The sequence below is a fragment of the Scleropages formosus genome, chromosome 20 (genome assembly GCF_900964775.1).
Source record: "Scleropages formosus chromosome 20, fSclFor1.1, whole genome shotgun sequence".
In the NCBI taxonomy this organism is placed as follows: domain Eukaryota; kingdom Metazoa; phylum Chordata; class Actinopteri; order Osteoglossiformes; family Osteoglossidae; genus Scleropages; species Scleropages formosus.
The window spans coordinates 3,611,125-3,630,000 of record NC_041825.1 but is presented as its reverse complement, the minus strand read 5'-3'; the positions used below and the strand labels follow the sequence as shown (position 1 = coordinate 3,630,000).

General features: G+C 47.0%; 1 protein-coding gene across 7 annotated transcripts in view; it reads right to left on the bottom strand.

Moving 5' to 3' along the window:
* LOC108925151 (troponin T, slow skeletal muscle) overlaps positions 1-18,670 on the bottom strand; it is a 60,671-nt gene extending 42,001 nt beyond the window's left edge. For 3 of the 7 annotated variants that reach the window (XM_018736914.2, XM_018736913.2, XM_018736918.2), the window contains exons 1-3: positions 18,381-18,558; positions 5,348-5,410; positions 93-158 (exon numbers count right to left, since the gene is read on the bottom strand). In XM_018736914.2, the coding sequence (XP_018592430.2) occupies positions 93-158; positions 5,348-5,410; positions 18,381-18,449 (198 nt within the window). In that variant the 5' untranslated portion in view covers positions 18,450-18,558. The other 4 variants (XM_029246709.1, XM_018736916.2, XM_018736915.2 and 1 more) reach the window with 4 other exon arrangements.
* Between the last annotated feature and the right edge of the window lie 206 nt (positions 18,671-18,876).

Genomic DNA, 18,876 nt, shown 5'->3' with positions numbered 1-18,876 from the left:
ATCATCATTTAGCTATCGTGAAAGTGAATGATCAACAGGTTCGAAACTAACGTGATATCACTGAAGAACAAGAAGCGGGAGATTAAAATTACCAGTATTTCAAAATAGTGTTCATAATTTCCTTGTGCTGAATAACAAAGGACCATCCCTATGCACACCTGAAAGAAAGAGAGAGACAGAGGTTGTAAGTGAAAAGAAGACGTAATGACAATAAAGCACAAATTAAACGTGGAAAGTGAAAACAAGAAGGAAGAGAGCCATCGAGATGAGCTCAGCATTGTGAAATCCCCCCCAATTACTGTGTTTGCTGCTACTGTTGCATCACCTTCGATTGTGAAATCGCTGACTTCGAAGCATTCAGTCAATAAAAAATTCCACTTTTTTTCTTTTCCCCAGAGATGCCAACTTTTATTTTTTTCTTGTTTTAGGTAGGGATTTCGGAAAATAATGTCTAATGTATCTTTGTGATGAAAATGTGCTTAAAACAACAACAGTAAACCTGCCGGTTCATGCAGGGCCCACTTCTTGCTTAATTTGTTACATAAAGCTCACAGTACCAGAACCATTTTAAAACCTAAACACATGGTGAGGTTTACAATAAAATCATGCAAAACACTGAGAAAAATGTTGAGCAACATCACATACAAAAGAGCTCTTCCAGACTTCTTAAAGAGAAAAGGACAGTGAGAAATTACATGGAACTGAGCTGTTGATGAAAGAAACTGCTACAAATTATAATTTATCACGCTTATAGTTGATCTTATCTAAGAAAAATAATATAACGACAATAATAACAATATCCGTCACCACCATCAAAACATTTCTGGTCTTCTGTAGGCCTTCCCTGTGTGCAGATCAGGCCTGTAAGAACTCTCTTGCATGATGGAAAAATTTAAAATTCAGATACTACAAAACGTATCCAAGCCATCCTCATGGGTCCTTTATCTTAAAGTTTAAAAATATCTCTGACAAGCTGCTTTGAAATCTGCTATGTCAAGTTTATCACAAAAAGCAGAGAAAAACACATGTACAGGTGGTCCCCGATTTACAATGGGGTTACGCTTCCCGAAACCTATCGGAAGTCGAAAATATCGTAAGTCGAAAATGCATTTAATACAACTAAAACACACCTCTGCATGACAGACCGGGAGATGCAAATCGCTGCACCTGCCCAGCATCGCGAGAGTATCGCTTGCCCGGGAAAAAAAACAATTAAAAAAATCTAAATTAAAAATTCAAAATAGGGTTTCTACTGAATGTCTATTTCCAGCTCACCGTCGTAAAGTCAAAAAAATCGTAAGTCGAATCATTGTAAATCGGGGATCCCCTGTAGGGCCAACAATCAAAGTAGCATGCACTCCGAATAGCTATAGCAGATTTAGAAACTATAAAGAGGACACTTACTATGAGATGTAAGAGTCCCATCGTTCATTGAACACGTGCTTCCTTTGCTGGGAAGATGCATTGTAAGGTTTCCGATGTTGGAATGTCTTTATAATAATGGGCAGGAAGTGTGAGTGTGGGAGGAGTTTGTTTCATATTAACAAGAATTCCCCTGCACTGTATGCTGTCATCGGATGGCAGAACAATGATTTGTGAAATGACTTTTATTTCTATCTTTTCTTCCATTGCATCATAATCCAGTCTACCAATCAGATTTATTCTTTTCCTTTTGGAATTTTTCTTTGCCTGTTTATTCCTACTTTTGCTCCCAGGCCAGGATAAGGAAGTTCGAATCCATTATAGACAATTATAACATTTATTCATTTAGCTGATGCTTTTCTCAAAAGCAACTTACAATGTTACGGTACTTATAATTACACAGTTGGGTAATTTTTGATGGAGTAATATAGGGGAAGTACCTTACTCAGGGGTACTACAGCTGGAGGTAGGAACCAGACCTGTCAGTCCAAATGCAGCAGTTCTAACCACTACACTACCAGCTGACCTCCTTTGGCCCCCAAATCATTCTACTCCTATACACCAAGAGGAGCTTCAGGGAGTCCTTATCAGCAGCCATCACCCATACAACACAAGTCAATGGTCTGTTAACTCCTCAACATGGTGAAGCAGGGAGGCACCAAGCCATTAATCTAGCTCAACTGTTCCATTATGTAGTAAAACTACTGTGCAAATATCTATTTTTCTTATTTTATCTGCAGGGAAACACACACACACACACACACACAGTCTGAAACTGCTTGTCCCATTCAGGGTCACAGTCAGCCAGAGCCTAACCCAGCAACACAAGGCAGAATGATGGACAGGGAGGGGACACACCCAGGATGGGATGACAGTCTATCACAAGGCACCCCAAGCAGGACTTGAACCCCAGACCCCAGAGCAGGACCCTGTCAAACCCACCGTGCCACCACGGCACCACCCCATGAACACAGTACCTCTCCAATCCTACCCCACATTACTCGGTGATGTTTCAAAAAACGCCATTCTTGATTCAATGATCACTACCAGCATAGTATGTTATGCCTGCTGGTACTGTGAAAAATGGGTACATCAGACAGGTTTTTCATAAGCATTTCAGATCATTCATCCCAGTTTTCTAGGAAGTCAGACGAACTATTTCCAGATAGCAAACTTTGATATGTTTAGATTCTGCTAAAAATAAACTCTGCCTACTTTGTGAAAATACAACTGAATACATAACACTGAAACAAAGAATTCGCAGAATCTCAGGACTCAGGGTATGAGGTTAGATGGCCCACCAAATGAGACACACACTGAGACAGAGAGCGGGATTATCACTGTGCTTCCTACTATCTGGTTTTATACTAACCTTTTTAAAAGCTTATCTTGACTTGAATCACCCTGTATGAGATCGATCTATTCTTTGCGGATTTTTGAGCGACTAGGGGATATTACCAGAACCTGTCCCAGTGCAGGTCCTGGTAATATTCCCCCCCTGATTTTTTTTTTTTTTTTTTTTTACAATATCAGCTAAGGTGTCTAAGAGAAACAACCACCAAATGTTCATGTCATCATCACAGTAACAAGTCTGTCATTGCGAAACAAACTCGGCAACATCCGCTTATATTTCCCACAAGTTTGCACTGCAGTCCATCAGAGATGTTTAAATTCATGCATATAGTTGAAACTTTTCTCCAGAGCAGATTACAACATTAAGATACAACTACTGACCTATTTTTAGAGCTGAGTCGTCTTTACTGGAGCAATTGAGAGTAAGTATCTTGTTCCCAGTATGGTACCAGCTGCCCATTTCTGGGTTGATTTCATCACCATCGACCCAGAAATTGGCAACCCATCACCATGCTTTTCTCCAAAGCAATTTATAGTGTTACAGTTATTTATGCATTTTTAAAGGTGGGTAATTTAAGTGGAGCAATTCAGACTAACTGCTCCCTTGCTCAAGGGCACTACAGCTGGAGATAGGATTCAAACATGCAACTTTTGAGGCAAAACATAGCAGTTCTAACCACTTTACTACCAGCTGTCCGAAACACTTACCCTGTTCAACCACTTTCTATGGTTTACTCCTTTACACCACAGTGTAACATTAATAGAGCAATTGATCAAGGGTACTACAGGAGTAGGGGGGATTCAAACCTGTGACCTTCATATCAAAAGGTTGGAGCTCTAGCCACTGTGTTACCAATGTATGCACTAACGTATGCACAGCTCTTGTTTTAATATTTACATGTTTATTAACAAAATACATATTTATCAGTTCAGTTTCTATGGGAGAGGGGTGCGGGGGCAAGGTGGTGCAGTGGGTTTGACTGGATCCTGCTTTCTGGTGGGTCTGGGGTTCGAGTGCTGCTTGGAGTGCCTTGTGACAGAGTGGTGTCCTGTCCTGGGTGAATCCCCTCCTCCTCCAGCCCTATGTCCTGTGTTGCCAGGTTGTGCTCTGGCTCCCCATGACCCCTTGGGACAAGCAGTTTCAGACAGTGTGTGTGTTTCTGTCTGCTTGACCTTGAAAACAAGACTGAGAATAAAATATGTGAATGTGGAATATCTCCTCTCCAGTACAACTGGACTTGTATGAGTTTCCTTGAAGATGTTTCACCACTCATTCAAGTGGCTTCTTCAGTTCTAAATGACTGGTGGGGAGTTCAGGTTTCTAACTTAGAACATCTGTGGGTGGAGCCCACTTAAGACTCACATGACTGGGGTCTGTTAACAAATAAAAGAGGACGGCAGAGACCGTTCGGGGAGACAGTGTAACACTATTTGAGTGTACATTGTTCCTCCCACAATCACCGGTAAGAAATAAAGCTTTGCTCTGCATTGCAAGAGGTCTTCTCCTATCTTGAAATCTGTAGCACAAAGGAGCCAGAGTTGATGAGGGCGATGGGAAAGTTGATTGTCATAGGTACAAATACCGTGTACAAGTATCATGAAATTCTTCTTGAATGCTTCTCCACAGACTATGGATAAGACTGAGACAATACAATACTGCACAAAACGATGGCAGTGAGCGATGCAATAGCAATAATGAGAAATAACGGTAACAGTAATAACAATAATGCCAACAGACAGCCAGAAAACTCAGAACATGAGAATGAGAATGTGAATGCTTAAAGTGATAGTTTAATTTACCAATGTTCTTAGAAGGAACAGTTCCAACTCTATTTACTAAAGGTGGCACATTGGTGAGTGTTGTATACTCTTACAACACTGGGGTAAAAACTGTTCCTGTACCTAGCAGTGCGGGTTCGAATAGACCTGAGCCGCTTTGCAGATGGCAGAGAAGAGAAAAGTGCCCGTGCGGGGTGACTACAATTTTTCATTATGCGCATCGTCTTTCTGAGGCAGCGGGCCAACAACCCTAAGTGAGGACCAACTAGATGGTTGTTCTCACTTATATCCATTGAGTAAACTTTGGAACCAACTTCAGAGATGGTCCTCAGAGACCAGAGTCCTACTCTGAACTTCCCCGTGGTGAGAGGCCTCAGTCAGTTAAGGGAACACCCAGTGGACAAGACGGGTGTGTGAATGCAGTTGCAATTGACAGAAGGGAAATCCCTGACTGCTGCTTCCACATATGCATCAAGCAGCTGCTCTGAGTATTCATCCTTCTTGGAGACAATTGGCAGTGAGGTGGTTCCTCATACTGACGCATGTGAACCCAAGTCATGAATTGTTACCAGTGCCCTGTGCCAGCTATGTGCTGTTCATACGTAACACAATATTCACACAAATGTTTGACTTAAACATTAATTATTGCAATGTGTTTCCTCCTTGAGCCATTTCTGTAAAATTGTTCTTGTTTTCTCCTTAAAACTGAATGGAAAAGTGAGTTTGAAACAATTGCATCAGTACAGACGAAGAAGAAAAGAAAGAGAGAAATTAGAGAGGAATAAAAATTTACCATGAACCACATCCAGCAGTGTCTGTCCATCCAAAGCCTCATCTCAACATGGCAGTCTGAAAACTGGCAGTGCAGGAGAGAGGGGTGGTTAAAGCTTGAACAACAGAAGTCTTAAACCTCATCTTAAAAAAAAATAAATAAAATTATTCACCACACAAAAACAGGTGTTGGGATCCAGACCCCAGTTCAAATGTGGCAATATATAGTATAGGACAGTTTTATTTTACTTGTGAATAGAAAATGAATGCATTCAACTGTTCTCCAGAGCAACATAAAATGTTAAGTGACTTTTCCCAATTATCTACCCATTTAATCAGCTGGGCAATTTCACTGGAGTAATTTAGGGTAAGTACCTTGCTCAAAGGTACTACAGCTAAAGGTGAGAGTTGAACCTGGACCCTCAGGAGTGAAAGACAGCAGCTCTAACCACTACTATACCAGCTGTCCTTTAGTAACTATATGATCTTGAACGAGGGGGGCGCAGTGGCACAGTGGGTTGGACCGGGTCCTGCTCTTCAGTAGGTCTGCGGTTCGAGTCCCGCTTGGGGTGCCTTGTGACGGACTGGCGTCCTGTCCTGGGTGTGTCCCCTCCGGCCTTACGCCCTGTGTTACCGGGTAGGCTCCGGTTCCCCGTGACCCTGTATGGGACAAGCGGTTCTGAAAATGTGTGTGTGTGTGATCTTGAACAAAGCATTTCCATTAGTCCTTAAGAAGTACAATCCAAATTCAAGATGATGAAAAAGTGCTAAATAAATCTGAAAGTAATTCAACAGAAATGTTATACACCATGTCCTCAACTTACGAACACGAGTGAGACTGGAAGTATCTTTGTAATCTGTTTTGTTTGCAGATCCAACCAGTATGTCACAATCAACAACAACTTAAAACCTTGATTTACTCACAAGTTATGTTCCTTTTAAAAAAAGAAAAACCTTAGATAAAGAAATAATGCCTTTCAAAAATGTTGTAAGATTTTATTCATTTTCATATTATTTTAATAATAAAGGTAACTACAGTATTTATAACAGAGAGCGATAAAAAGAGATAATAATAAATGTTATTGCTGTCATGATTGAGTAAGGGGGTGGTTTGTAAGTACGGGTTGTACGTAAATTGAACGTTCATAACTCGGGCACTGCCTGAACAAAGAGTTGGGGCATAGAAACGATTGCTGTAAACAAATGCAACACAGACAACAATCAGAAACAGAAATGAACTCCCAAGTTTGGGATTCCCCTCCCTGGGTACTGTGAGTGCCAACTTTTTTGAGATTCCTCAGATTACTCCCTTTACCTTGTCCCTGATGGTGGCAATGAGATCTGAAATAGTTGGCTGTCTTGTTGTACATGCCCTCCGGAGAACACGATGCTAACATTTTTTTTTTTTATTTGTTTTATGAACAGCCCTAGTGCCACACCCATGCCATCACCATAATCAGATACACCCGGACCTGGCAAGATATAAGGCAAAAACAAACAGAGAAGGACGCGGAACCTTGTTCGCCGACCCAGCCCGCGCACTTGCTTGAGTCAGCCTGCTTCTCGCTTTCATCCTTGTCCCCAGTCCACCCGCCCGACTCCTTCTCCCGTGACCCCTACCTTCCTGTGTTTTGATCCGTGTTTTCGTGTTTGACCTATCGCCTGTGTTCACCGACAACGATTCTGGATTTCCCAATAAACGACATTTGCACTACGAAGACCCACGCCTGTCCCCGACCACGGTTCCTGTCCTATCCCTCAAACTCCTGTGTGCTCCGCAATTGAGTCCACCTTCTACTTCCGGACGAAAACATGGCACCTAGGTCAACAGAACATAGAGGCAGAACAATACAAAAAGAAATTGAAAATGTATCCAGGAAAATAATGTCATGACCCACAAACCATTCCCCCAGTGACTATAGGAGGAGCCACTCGGCTCAAACAACCCAAACCCACACGTGTTCATAACAAGACAATCAATAATGAAGTATTAAAGGAGCAACAGAGACCAGACTGCAGATTCTTGTCTTGATCAGGTCTCTGTTGCCTTGCTTGCGATATTGTATAAATCATGCTTACTCACCAGTTTCTCAAGTCCCATTCCTTGAGAATTTCTGTTCCTGTTGCAAGTTCCCATTCTGTCTGCATCAATCTACCGCACTCCTGTCTAGATCCCATGTTCCAGTCCTGTTTTCCTTCATGTCTCTGTGTTCTAGTTCAAGTCACATACTCATGTCCCATTTACAGTCTTTCTTTGAATACCCTGTGCATCTGTTTGTTGCGTGTTCATCCTGTCACCCTGCACTCCCCTTCATAATTTACACTCTGCACTTGAGATCACCTTACTTACATTCATGTCATGTCTGGGCATTACAGTGGAATCTGCCTTCTAAAGTCACCTCACCAGAGTTACAATAACTCAAAGAGATGGTTATAGGAAACAGAGAATACCTCAGGGCATACCAAAACAAGCTCGTCCAACTGACCGACTAATCGACACAACTCTTCCAAATATTCAAAGTCATCATCCTGCTGTCACGCCCACAACACAACCGACAGCACTCGATGATGCTCCTGCACCTGATTGATCACTCACCCTTTAAAAGACCCTCCTCAGTTTCCATACCTTTGCGGAATCTCGTCAGAGACAACGCCCTTCTTCGTAACGCTTCGCTAGCACTCGGTTCTCCGGTTTTCGACTCCTCGCTTCGTTTCCCGACCATGACCATTTGGATTGGCAAATGCGCCCTCTGTATTCCAAACTTTTGCGCATGAAGTACTTGGAGAGATGATACATGGGTTTGTATAGGTTAGAGAGCACCACACACACATTTTCAGAACTGCTTGTCCCATACGGGGTCACGGGGAACTGGAGCCTAACCCGGTAACACAGGGCGTAAGGCCGGAGGGGGAGGGGACACACCCAGGATGGGACGCCAGTCCGCCACAAGGCACCCCAAGCGGGACTCGAACCCCAGACCCACCGGAGAGCAGGACTGTGGTCCAACCCACTGCGCCACCGCGCCCCTAGAGAGCACCACTCACCCATTTTTTAGTGTTGGCAGATCATTGAAATCTGGAGTAGCTAAAAAAGGCAAAGAGGCTCAAGTCCAGACAGACACAATGGGCTATGTTCTTCAACAGGTTTAATTTTACTGAGACTTATCACTAAGGGTCAAAAAATAGCAAACCTGATGCCCTCTATAGGTTATTTGAGGTTTCACCCAGACACTATCCTACCATCAACCCAATTCATAGATCCAGTTCGTTGGGCACTGTTGAACAACATTACAGTAGCCCAAGTCCAGGAACCCAGATCCATCGTATGGTCCAAGCTACTACACTGGGCCAATGATTTCCCCAGCACAGGGCACCCAGGATTAAGTATACTTACATTTCTTCATTTAACTGACACTCTTCTCCAAAGCAACTTTATATATAGAGTTAACTAAATAATTGTAAATATGATTTCCTCCTAAACCCACCTCTCAGAACCCACCTCTTTGTGATCCATTTCTCTCCTTGTCCCCTTTCCTCTGTCAGGAGACAATGAGAGAAATGGGTCACAAAGGGGTGGGTCCTGAGACTTCTTGAATCGTGGAAAGTAATGTTGAGAGACACTAAGCTGAGAACCGAATCTGAAAAAACAACAAGGTTCCAAATTTAGACTGGCAGAAATTTACAATCGATGGAATCGGGAGGAAACTGTAGGACCCAGAGAAAACACACTGCGTCATTTTTCTGCCAAAATACGTATACACACACACACAAACACATACACAGAATCTGAAACTGCTTGTCCTGAGCAGGGTCGCAGCGAGCCGGAGCCTAACCCGGCAACATAGAGCGCAAGGCTAGAGGGGGAGGGGACGCACCCAGGACGGGACACCAATTCGTTACAAGGCACCCCAAGCGGGACCCGGCCAAACCCGCTGCACCACCGCACCCCCCTCTGCCAAAATAGATTTTATATATTTTGAGCATTTATGAACATTGGTAATGTCACATAGATTGGCAAACTGTATTTCTTTATACTAGCATTCATCTGGGCCAACATCATTTCTGTATGCGTTAACTGAAACAGGGGGTGTGGTGGTGCAATGGGTTGGACCGGGTCCTGCTCTCCAGTAGGTCCGGGGTTCGAGTCCCGCTTGGAGTGCCTTGCGATGGGTTGGTGTCCTGTCCTGGGTGTGTCCCCTCCCCCCTCCAGCCTTTCGCTCTGTGGTGCTGGGTTAGGCTCTGGCTCCCTGCGACCCTGTATGGGACAAGCGGTTCAGACTGTGTGTGTGGGAGTAACTAAAACAATAGAACCTTTGAAAACTTCCCTTTGCTTAAAAACATCCCATCGTTTTATTACATAACTGACATATCATCCATTAAATCTTGGTTCATAAAGTAGTTTCACTCATTTATCTATAAAAAGTCCATATAACTGATGACTTTGCACTCCTAACAATGTTAGCTATGAATTATGTAAGAATACGTGCAGCAGAAACAGGAGTAAAACCTAGTCTGTTCGAATAATTTATGGTCCATTAAATATTAGGTTCTGAAAATGTGTGTGTGTGTGTGTGTAATGTTATATGTTTAGGTCACTTCTTTTAATAGACACTTTTCTCCAAAGTGACTTCCAATGAACTCTATGTAGTGTTATCAGCCCACACATCTTATTCACCAAGGTGACTTATACTGCTAGATACACTACTTACACTGGGTCACTCATCCATACAGCAGTGCAACACACACACTCTCTCTGTCACTCACACACTATGGGTAAACCTGAACAGCATGTCTTTGGAGTGTGGGAGGAAGCCAGAACGCCGGGAGGAAACATGCAAACTCCAGACAGACTGAGCGGGGATCAAACTCACATCCTCTTGCACTACCCAGGTGCTGTGAGACAGCAGTGCGACTCACTGTCACAGAAAGCCCATGTGTGTCTCCTGCTACTCATGGGTAGAAGAAGAGGAGGGAAATTACTCTTGAGGAGAAACTCAGAATAATTGCCCAGGATGAAGACGGCAAGCCAGTAATGGCCATCACACATATGTTTGGCTATCATGTTCGGTAGGTTAGGTTTATTAAATGTATTTTCGATTTACAATGGGTTTCACGGAACATAACCCCATCGTAAATTGGGGGCCACTTGTATACATATATATATATATATAATATATATATATATATTAACCCTCCGTGAACCGCCACCTTACTGTGGTGGAGGGGTTTGAGTGCCTGAATGACTCCAGGAGCTATGTTGCCTGGGGCTATATGCCCCTGGTAGGGTCTCCCATGGCAAACAGGTCCTGGATGACAGACGAGACAATGCGGTTCAAAAACCCCTTATGAAGAAAATAAAAGCAAGGCTTCCGTTTACTCCGCCCGGTATGGGGTCACCGGGGCCCCACCCTGGAGCCACGCCTGGGGGGGGGGGGCTCGCATGCGAGCGCCTGGTGGCCAGGTCTATGCCCACGGGGCCTGGCCGGGCTCAGCCCGAAGCCATGACGTGGAGCCGCTCTTCGGTGGGCTCACCACCTGCCGGAGAGACCGTAAGGGGCTGGTGCATTGTGATTTGGGTGGTGGTCGGGGCCGAGTGCCCGGCCGACCCAAACCTCGGGCGCCAACTCTGGTTTTTGGGACTTGGAATGTCACCTCACTGGCGGGGAAGGAGCCTGAGCTAGTGCAGGAGGTTGAGAGATACCGTCTAGATATAGTCGGGCTCACTTCCACTCACAGCTTGGGTTCGGGAACCACTCTTCTCGACCAAGGGTGGACTCTCCACTATTCTGGCGTTGTCCAGGGTGAGAGGCGGCGGGCGGGTGTGGGCTTATTAATAGCCCCCCAGTTTAGCCGCCATGTGTTGGAGTCTACCCCGGTGAATGAGAGGGTCGTCCCCCTGCGCCTTCGGGTCAGGGAACGGTCTCTCACTGTCGTTTGTGCTTATGCGCCTAGCGGCAGTGTAGAGTACCCGGCCTTCTTGGAGTCCCTGGAGGGCGTGCTGGAAAGCGCTCCCACTGGGGACTCTGTCATTCTACTGGGGGACTTTAACGCCCACGTGGGCAGTGACAGTGACACCTGGAGGGGCGTGATTGGGAGGAACGGCCTCCCTGATCTGAACCCGAGCGGTGAGTTGTTATTGGATTTCTGTGCTAGTCATGGTTTATCCATAACAAACACCATGTTCATGCATAAGGGTGTCCATCAGTGCATTTGGCACTAGGACACCCTAGGTCGGAGGTCGATGATCGACTTTGTAGTCGTTTCTTCTGACCTTCGGCCATATGTCTTGGACACTTGGTGGTGAGTTGGATTCGATGGCGGGGGAAAAAGCTGGACAGACTTGGCAGGCAAAAACGCATAGTGAGGGTCTGTTGGGAACGTGTGGAGGAGGCCCCTGTCAGAGACGTCTTCAACTCACACCTCTGACAGAGCTTCAACCAGGTCCCGAGGGAGGTGGGGGACATTGAGTCTGAATGGACTATGTTCCACGCCTCCATTGTCGGGGCGGCGGTTCGGAGCTGCGGCCGTAAGGTCTCCGGCGCCTGTCGCGGCGGCAATCCCCGAACACGGTGGTGGACACCGGAAGTAAGGGATGCCGTCAAGCTGAAGAAGGAGTTCTATTGGGCCTGGCTGGCTCATGGGACTCCTGAAGCAGCTGAGAGGTACCGACAGGCCAAACGGAGCGCGGCTCTGGCAGTCGTCATGGCAAAAACTCGGGCTTGGGAGGAGTTCGGTGAGGCCATGGAGGAAGACTTTCGGTCGGCCTCAAAGAGACTCTGGCAAACCGTCCGGCGACTCAGAGGGGGGACGCAGTGTTCCACAAACACTGTTTACAGTGGAAGTGGTGCGCTGCTGACCTCAACTGAGGATGTCCTCGGGCGGTGGAAGGAGTACTTTGAGGATCTCCTCAATCCCTCCGACATGCCTTCCGTAGAGGAAGCTGAGGCTGGGGACTCGGAGGGGGACTCGTCCATAAACCTGGCTGAAGTTGCTGAAGTAGTCAAAAAACTCCTCGGTGGCAAGGCTCCGGGGGTGGATGAGATCCGCCCCGAGTTTCTCAAGTCTCTGGATGTTGTGGGGCTGTCTTGGCTGACACGCCTCTGCAGCATTGCGTGGAGCTCGGGAACGGTGCCTCTGGACTGGCAGACCGGGGTGGTGGTCCCTCTTTTTAAGAAGGGGGACCGGAGATTGTGTTCCAACTACAGGGGGATCACACTCCTTAGCCTCCCTGGGAAAGTCTATGCCAGGGTACTGGAAAGGAGAATCCGACCGATAGTCGAACCTCGGATTCAGGAGGAGCAGTGCGGTTTTCGCCCTGGCCGTGGAACACTGGACCAGCTCTATACCCTCACCAGGGTGTTGGAGGGTTCGTGGGAGTTTGCCCAACAGTCCATATGTGTTTTGTGGACCTGGAGAAGGCATTCGACCGTTTCCCTCGTGGCATCCTGTGGGAGGTACTTCGGGATTATGGGGTTCGGGGCTCGCTGCTATGAGCTGTTCGTTCCCTGTATGACCGGAGCAGGAGCTTGGTTCGCATTGCCGGCAGTAAGTCAGACCTGTTCCCGGTGCATGTTGGACTCCGCCAGGGCTGCCCTTTGTCACCGATTCTGTTCATTATCTTCATGGACAGAATTTCTAGGCGCAGCCAGGAAACGGAGGGTGTCTGTTTTGGTGGCCGCAGGACCTCGTCTCTGCTTTCTGCGGACGATGTGGTCCTGTTGGCTTCATCGAATCAAGACTTCCAGCGTGCACTGGGGAGGTTTGCAGCCGAGTGTGAAGCGGCAGGGATGAGAATCAGCACCTCCAAATCTGAGGCCATGGTTCTCAGTCGGAAAAAGGTGGATTGTCCCCTCCGGATTAGGGGGCAGTTGCTCCCTCAAGCGGAGGAGTTTAAGTATCTCGGGGTCTCGTTCACGAGTGAGGGAAAAATGGAGCGGCAGGTTGACGGACGGATCGGTGCGGCGTCCGCAGTAATGCGGTCATTGTACCGGTCTGTTGTGGTGAAGAAGGAGCTGAGTCGTAAGGCGAAGCTCTCAATTTACCGGTCGAGCTACGTTCCTACCCTCACCTATGGTCATGAGCACTGGATCATGACCGAAAGAATGAGATCGCGGATACAAGCGGCAGAAATGAGTTTCCTCCGCAGAGTGGCTGGGCACACCCTTAGGGATAGGGTGAGGAGCTCAGTCACCCGGGAGGAGCTTGGAGTAGAGCCGCTGCTCCTCCGCATCGAGAGGAGCCAGTTGAGGTGGCTCGGGCATCTGTTCCGGATGCCTCCTGGACGCCTCCCTGGGGAGGTGTTCTGGGCATGTCCCACTGGGAGGAGGCCTCGGGGCAGACCCAGGACACGTTGGAGAGATTACGTCTCCCAGCTGGCCTGGGAACGCCTTGCGGTTCCCCCAGAGGAGCTGGAGGAGGTGTGAGGGGAGAGGGCAGTCTGGGGGGGCTCTGCTTGGACTACTGCCCCCGCAACCTGGTCCCAGATAAGCGGAGAAAGATGGATGGATGGATTTAATTTTAATGTTTTTAAAGCATAAGTCTTACAGTGATGAAAAGAAAAATGCTGCTTTATCGTACTTTATTTTTATCTATTTATTTTTTATTCATTTCTTTGTACATTATATTTTGCGTTGGAGGTGCGTCGCTGCTGTTCGTGGTGTTTCTGGTAAGTGTAGTTGTTTTGCTACCGCTTTTCCCGCCACACATTCGCACCGTGTAGCTGTGCAAGTTGATACAATCAGTTGTGTGTTTGTGTAGCGTTGCACTGTAATTATTTTGTTTGTTAAGTGGTATTTAGTGGTTTGTTAAGACAACTGTTCTCCGGATCATTTCTATGTCCTGTAGCGGAAGTGGCCGTGACTCCATGAGTTCGATTAATCGCGTATGGTTGGTTTGTTGTTTTGGTTGCCATTGTTGGTGTAGTTTTGGTTTCGATTAGTAAGTCAGCTGATAGGCAGTCATCCAGTTTAAATAGTAGCTGGTGACCCGTAGCGGTAGCGGTTGCGGCAGCCTCTTGATGCAAAGACTCGGGGTGCAAAGACAAGGGAGTCTACCTGCGGGAGTCCATCGAGGAAGGCCACCGTTACAGTTGTCCTCAAGGGAACATGCGTCCAACATATCAGCCATCAAAGTCTTCTACGGTAAGTGAGCCGTGCAATTTCGCCACCACTGGAGACCTGGGCGCTCTCGCTGCTACAGCAATCTGGTTTATCCTCACATGTCAAAACTTCCATCTTGATTTACTTTCTCTATGGGACTCTGAAACTGCCAGTCTGCTGTGAGAAAAGCTGACTTCATACCAGCCTACGTCTCCCATCTCTCACTGGACTTCCTGGCCCTAACTGAAACCTGGATCACCCCAGACAACTCAGCCACACCTGCAGCACTCTCTACTAACTACTCCTTCTCTCACACCTCTTGTTCCTCTGGCAGAGATGGAGGCACAGGCCTGCTCATCTCTCCCTGGTGGGAATACTCTATTCTTCCTCTTCACTTGCATGATCTGTCCTCCTTTGAATGGCATGTTGTCTCTATCACTGCCCCAATCACTCTTGTTGTGGTTGTTCTTTATCGCTCTCCTGGCCCTCTTGGCTACTTCTTGGATGACCTTGACATCTTGTTGAGCTCTCTGCCATGGGACAACTCTCCGCTGATTCTCCTGGGTGACTTCAACCTGCATGTCGATGACATTCACGCAAGCGGCCTTCTGTTGCTCCTACAGTCCTTTGATCCCTCCCTGTCCCAATCCCCTGCTACTCACAAAGCAGGCAACTGGCTTGACCTTGTATTTTCCCGCAACTGTGGCTGTCCTGCCCCATCTGTCACTCCATTACATCTCTCTGACAACTTTTTAATTTCCTTTCAACCCTGCCTCACCACAAACTCCTCGCCTCTTTCTGCACCCCTTGTCACCTTTCACCGCAACTTAAAATCTCTCTCGCCTTCCAGCTTTGCCTCTGCTACCCTGGCCGCTCTCCCTTCTGCTCTACAATTCTCAGATCTACCTACAGATGATGCCACCAACACTTTCCTCTCTGCCCTATCTTCTTCCCTTGACTCTCTCTGCCCTCTGTCTTCTAGACCAGCACGCCCCATTGCTACCCCATGGCTGTCTGATACGTTATGTGCTAACAGGACCAAACTGCGGATGGCAGAGCGAAGATGGCATAAATCCAAAACTCCATCGGACCTGGATGCTTACCAGTCACTCTTAGCTGCTTTTCAGTTTGCTGTCTCTTCAGCTAAAACCTCCTTCTTCCACAACAAAATACAGTCTGCATCCAAAAAACCACACAGGCTCTTTGCCACCTTCTCATCCCTTTTGTATCCCCTACTACCTCCTCCTCCCTCTTCTCTCACTGCTGAAGGCTTTGCTTTGTTTTTTCAGAGACAAAGTCAAAGCAATCACTGATAAATTCTCACCATCAACCTGCCCGGTTCACACTGAACTTCTCTGCAAAGCTATCCTCTCCAACTTCAAGCCGCTCTCCGAATCTGAAGTCACTGACCTCCTGATACTGTGCAGAGCCACCACCTGCTTGCTTGATCCAATCCCTTCATCACTCCTTCAGAACATTTCCCCGCAACTCTCCTCCTTTATCCTTTCTATCATCAACTCCTCACTCTCCTCTGGCTGTTTCCCAGCTGCCTTCAAAACTGCTCTAATTTCACCTCTGTTAAAAAAAATCCTCCCTGGATCCCAATCTGATTGAAAATTATAGACCGGTCTCTCTCCTCTCCTTCCTGTTCAAAACCCTTGAGCGGGCAGCCTGTGATCAACTCTCCGATTTCCTCACCCGGAACCATCTCCTTCATGGTTATCAGTCTGGTTTCAAAGTTGGTCACTCCACTGAGACCACCCTTCTGGCGGTGTCTGATGCTCTCCAAGCCGCTAGAGCTACCTCTCCTCGGTCCTCATCCTCCTCAATCTGTCTGCAGCATTCAACACTGTAAATCACCGGATTCTACTCTCCTCTCTTAACCAGCTTGGGATCAAAGGTGCGGTACTCAGATGGCTTGAGTCCTACCTCTCTGACAGATCCTATCAAGTGGTCTGGCGGAGCTCTCGTTCTTTTCCTCTGCCTCTCTCAACCGGTGTTCCGCATGGCTCGGTATTGCGTCCTCTTCTTTTCTCCATCTACACCTCCTCCTTCGGTCCAGTCATAGCCTCCCATAGATTCAAGTACGACTGCTATGCTGATGATACCCAGCTCTTCCTCTCCTTTCCACCTGGTGCGTCAGACATCTCCGCACGCATTGCTGCCTGCCTGTCGGACATCTCTTCATGGATGTATGATCACCACCTCCAACTCAACCTCTCCAAAACAGAGATTCTTTACCTCCCAACTAGCCTGTCCTCCTGTCACGACCTCTCAATCAAACTGGACGACTCACTCATTCCACCTAGCTCCTTTGCTAACAGTCTGGGAGTTACGATTGATGCGAGTCTGTCATTCTCTCAACATATTGAAGCCACAACCCGGTCCTGCAGATACATCCTGCATAATATTCATAGAATCCATCCCTACCTCACTACTGACTCCGCCCAACTACTTGTCGAGGCCATAGTGACTTCCCGTCTGGACTACTGCAGCTCTCTTCTGTGTGGCCTTCCTGCTAATGCCATCAAACCTCTGCAGCTTCTACAGAATGCTGCTGCCCAAGTTGTGTTTAATTTGCCAAAGTGCTCCCATGTATCTCTTCTACTCATTTCTCTGCACTGGCTTACTATAGCTGCCCGAATCAAATTCAAAACCCTGGTTACTGTGTACAAATGCATCAACAGAACTAGAACTGCTCCCGGCTATTTGCAGGACATGATCAACCAGTACACCCCAGCCAGGCCCCTTCGCTCATCTACTTCTGCTCGCTTGGTGGTCCCGCGCACAAAAGACAAAGCTCGGAGGTTCTCGGTTCTGGGTCCGTTGTGGTGGAATGACCTTCGCCTGTCACTCAGAACTGCAGAAAGTCTGCCTGTTTTCAAAAGGGTCTGAAAACCCACCTTTTCCAGATCCACTTTGCCCAAGATCTCTTCAGTTCATCTATGGTGTAACTGTTCACGCATCGTAACTCCAGAAGCATCCCCAGATACAACCTTTATTCAGGCATTACTCTGGTATTGTACTGCTCATTTGTGTATCTTATAATATTTAAGAAAAAATTTAAAAAAAAAAAAATTGGTGTGGGTATTGGGATTTGTCTGTGTCTTATGCACCTACTTGAACCCTGAACCTCGGTGTAACAAGTGGCAGGGAACAAACTAGGTTTGCTTGAGACTTTCATGTCTGCAGCTATGTCTCCTTCTCTCAATATAATAATGCATAAATTGTACTTTTGCTGAGATGTACCTCGCTTTGGACGAAAGCGTCTGCTAAATAAATAAATGTAAATGTAAATTGCTGTCCTCCGGGTCTGATCAGCTTTTTTTCTATTCTCCCCAGGGCAAATCTAAGCAGTTTTATTTAAAAACTGTGATATTTAATGATTTCGGTTAGTTAATTTGTAATTCTTTAAATAAAAAACAAAGAAAAGGCAAAAAAAAAAGTTTAAGAGGAGCAGAACTATTTGTCACAGACACGCCGTCAAGCGACACAACGCACCTGAAATCAATCAGACCACCGAGAGACCAAAGAAGCAGCGCTGCCGCACTGAGTAATTATTGAAATTGGCTAAATATTCGGAAAAGTTGTAATGATAACGTATTATTGTGGAAACCGAGGGGTTTCCCCCCCTCCCTCTCTCTCTCTCTCTCTCTCTCTCTCTCGCGCGCGCGCGCGCGGGCTTATATACTTGGCCGTGTTGTAAACATTTTTGTGCTATGTATTGCGCAACACGTGAGTAAGTAGGAGCTCGGCACAAAACACACATGGTATGCAGACGCGCGAATCAGACAGCCGCACTGGTCGCAGATGCGATGTGACTATATAGGGTAAAACCCCGATTAATCGCCCAGCGCAGAAAAAAAATGACTCGTGGAAAAATCCCAGTAATTCCAACAATCAACCCCAACATCAGAATCCCGACAGGTGCGCAACCCATAAACGGTCCGTTTTTACCGTGTCCGTCTCAGACGTCTGTCCCTCTCTGCAATTACGCTCCGCACTCGAAGTGTCGCACGAGGGCATCCGCGGCACATCGCCGCGAGCCTGCGCTTGCCACGCAGCGCGAGAAAGCCGACGCTCGAGACCCCCCCCGAGATTTGCGCGACTCCGCGCGCACGTGGGAACGCGGCGAGAGAAGACGTTACCTCTAACCGCGCGCGTCCTTGTCCGCTGCTCGTGCGCCTCTGCTTTTAGTTTCGCTTTTTCTTTGTTCCGGTTCGTCCCTCCAATAAATCCGTGCATCTCACACACCCTGAGCTCCCACGCGGTGCCAAGATTGCTCAAATGAGTAATGTAAATCATGTCTGTAACAGGATGTGGCGCGCAGCGCAGTGGGTTTGGATGCGTTCGAGAAGGACGCAGAGCCTAGCAGCGTTTATTTCGAACGGTTTATTGGTATCAGGAGGGGAATAATGCTGTCGGTCTGAGAACCTGTACCTCCAGACAGGTT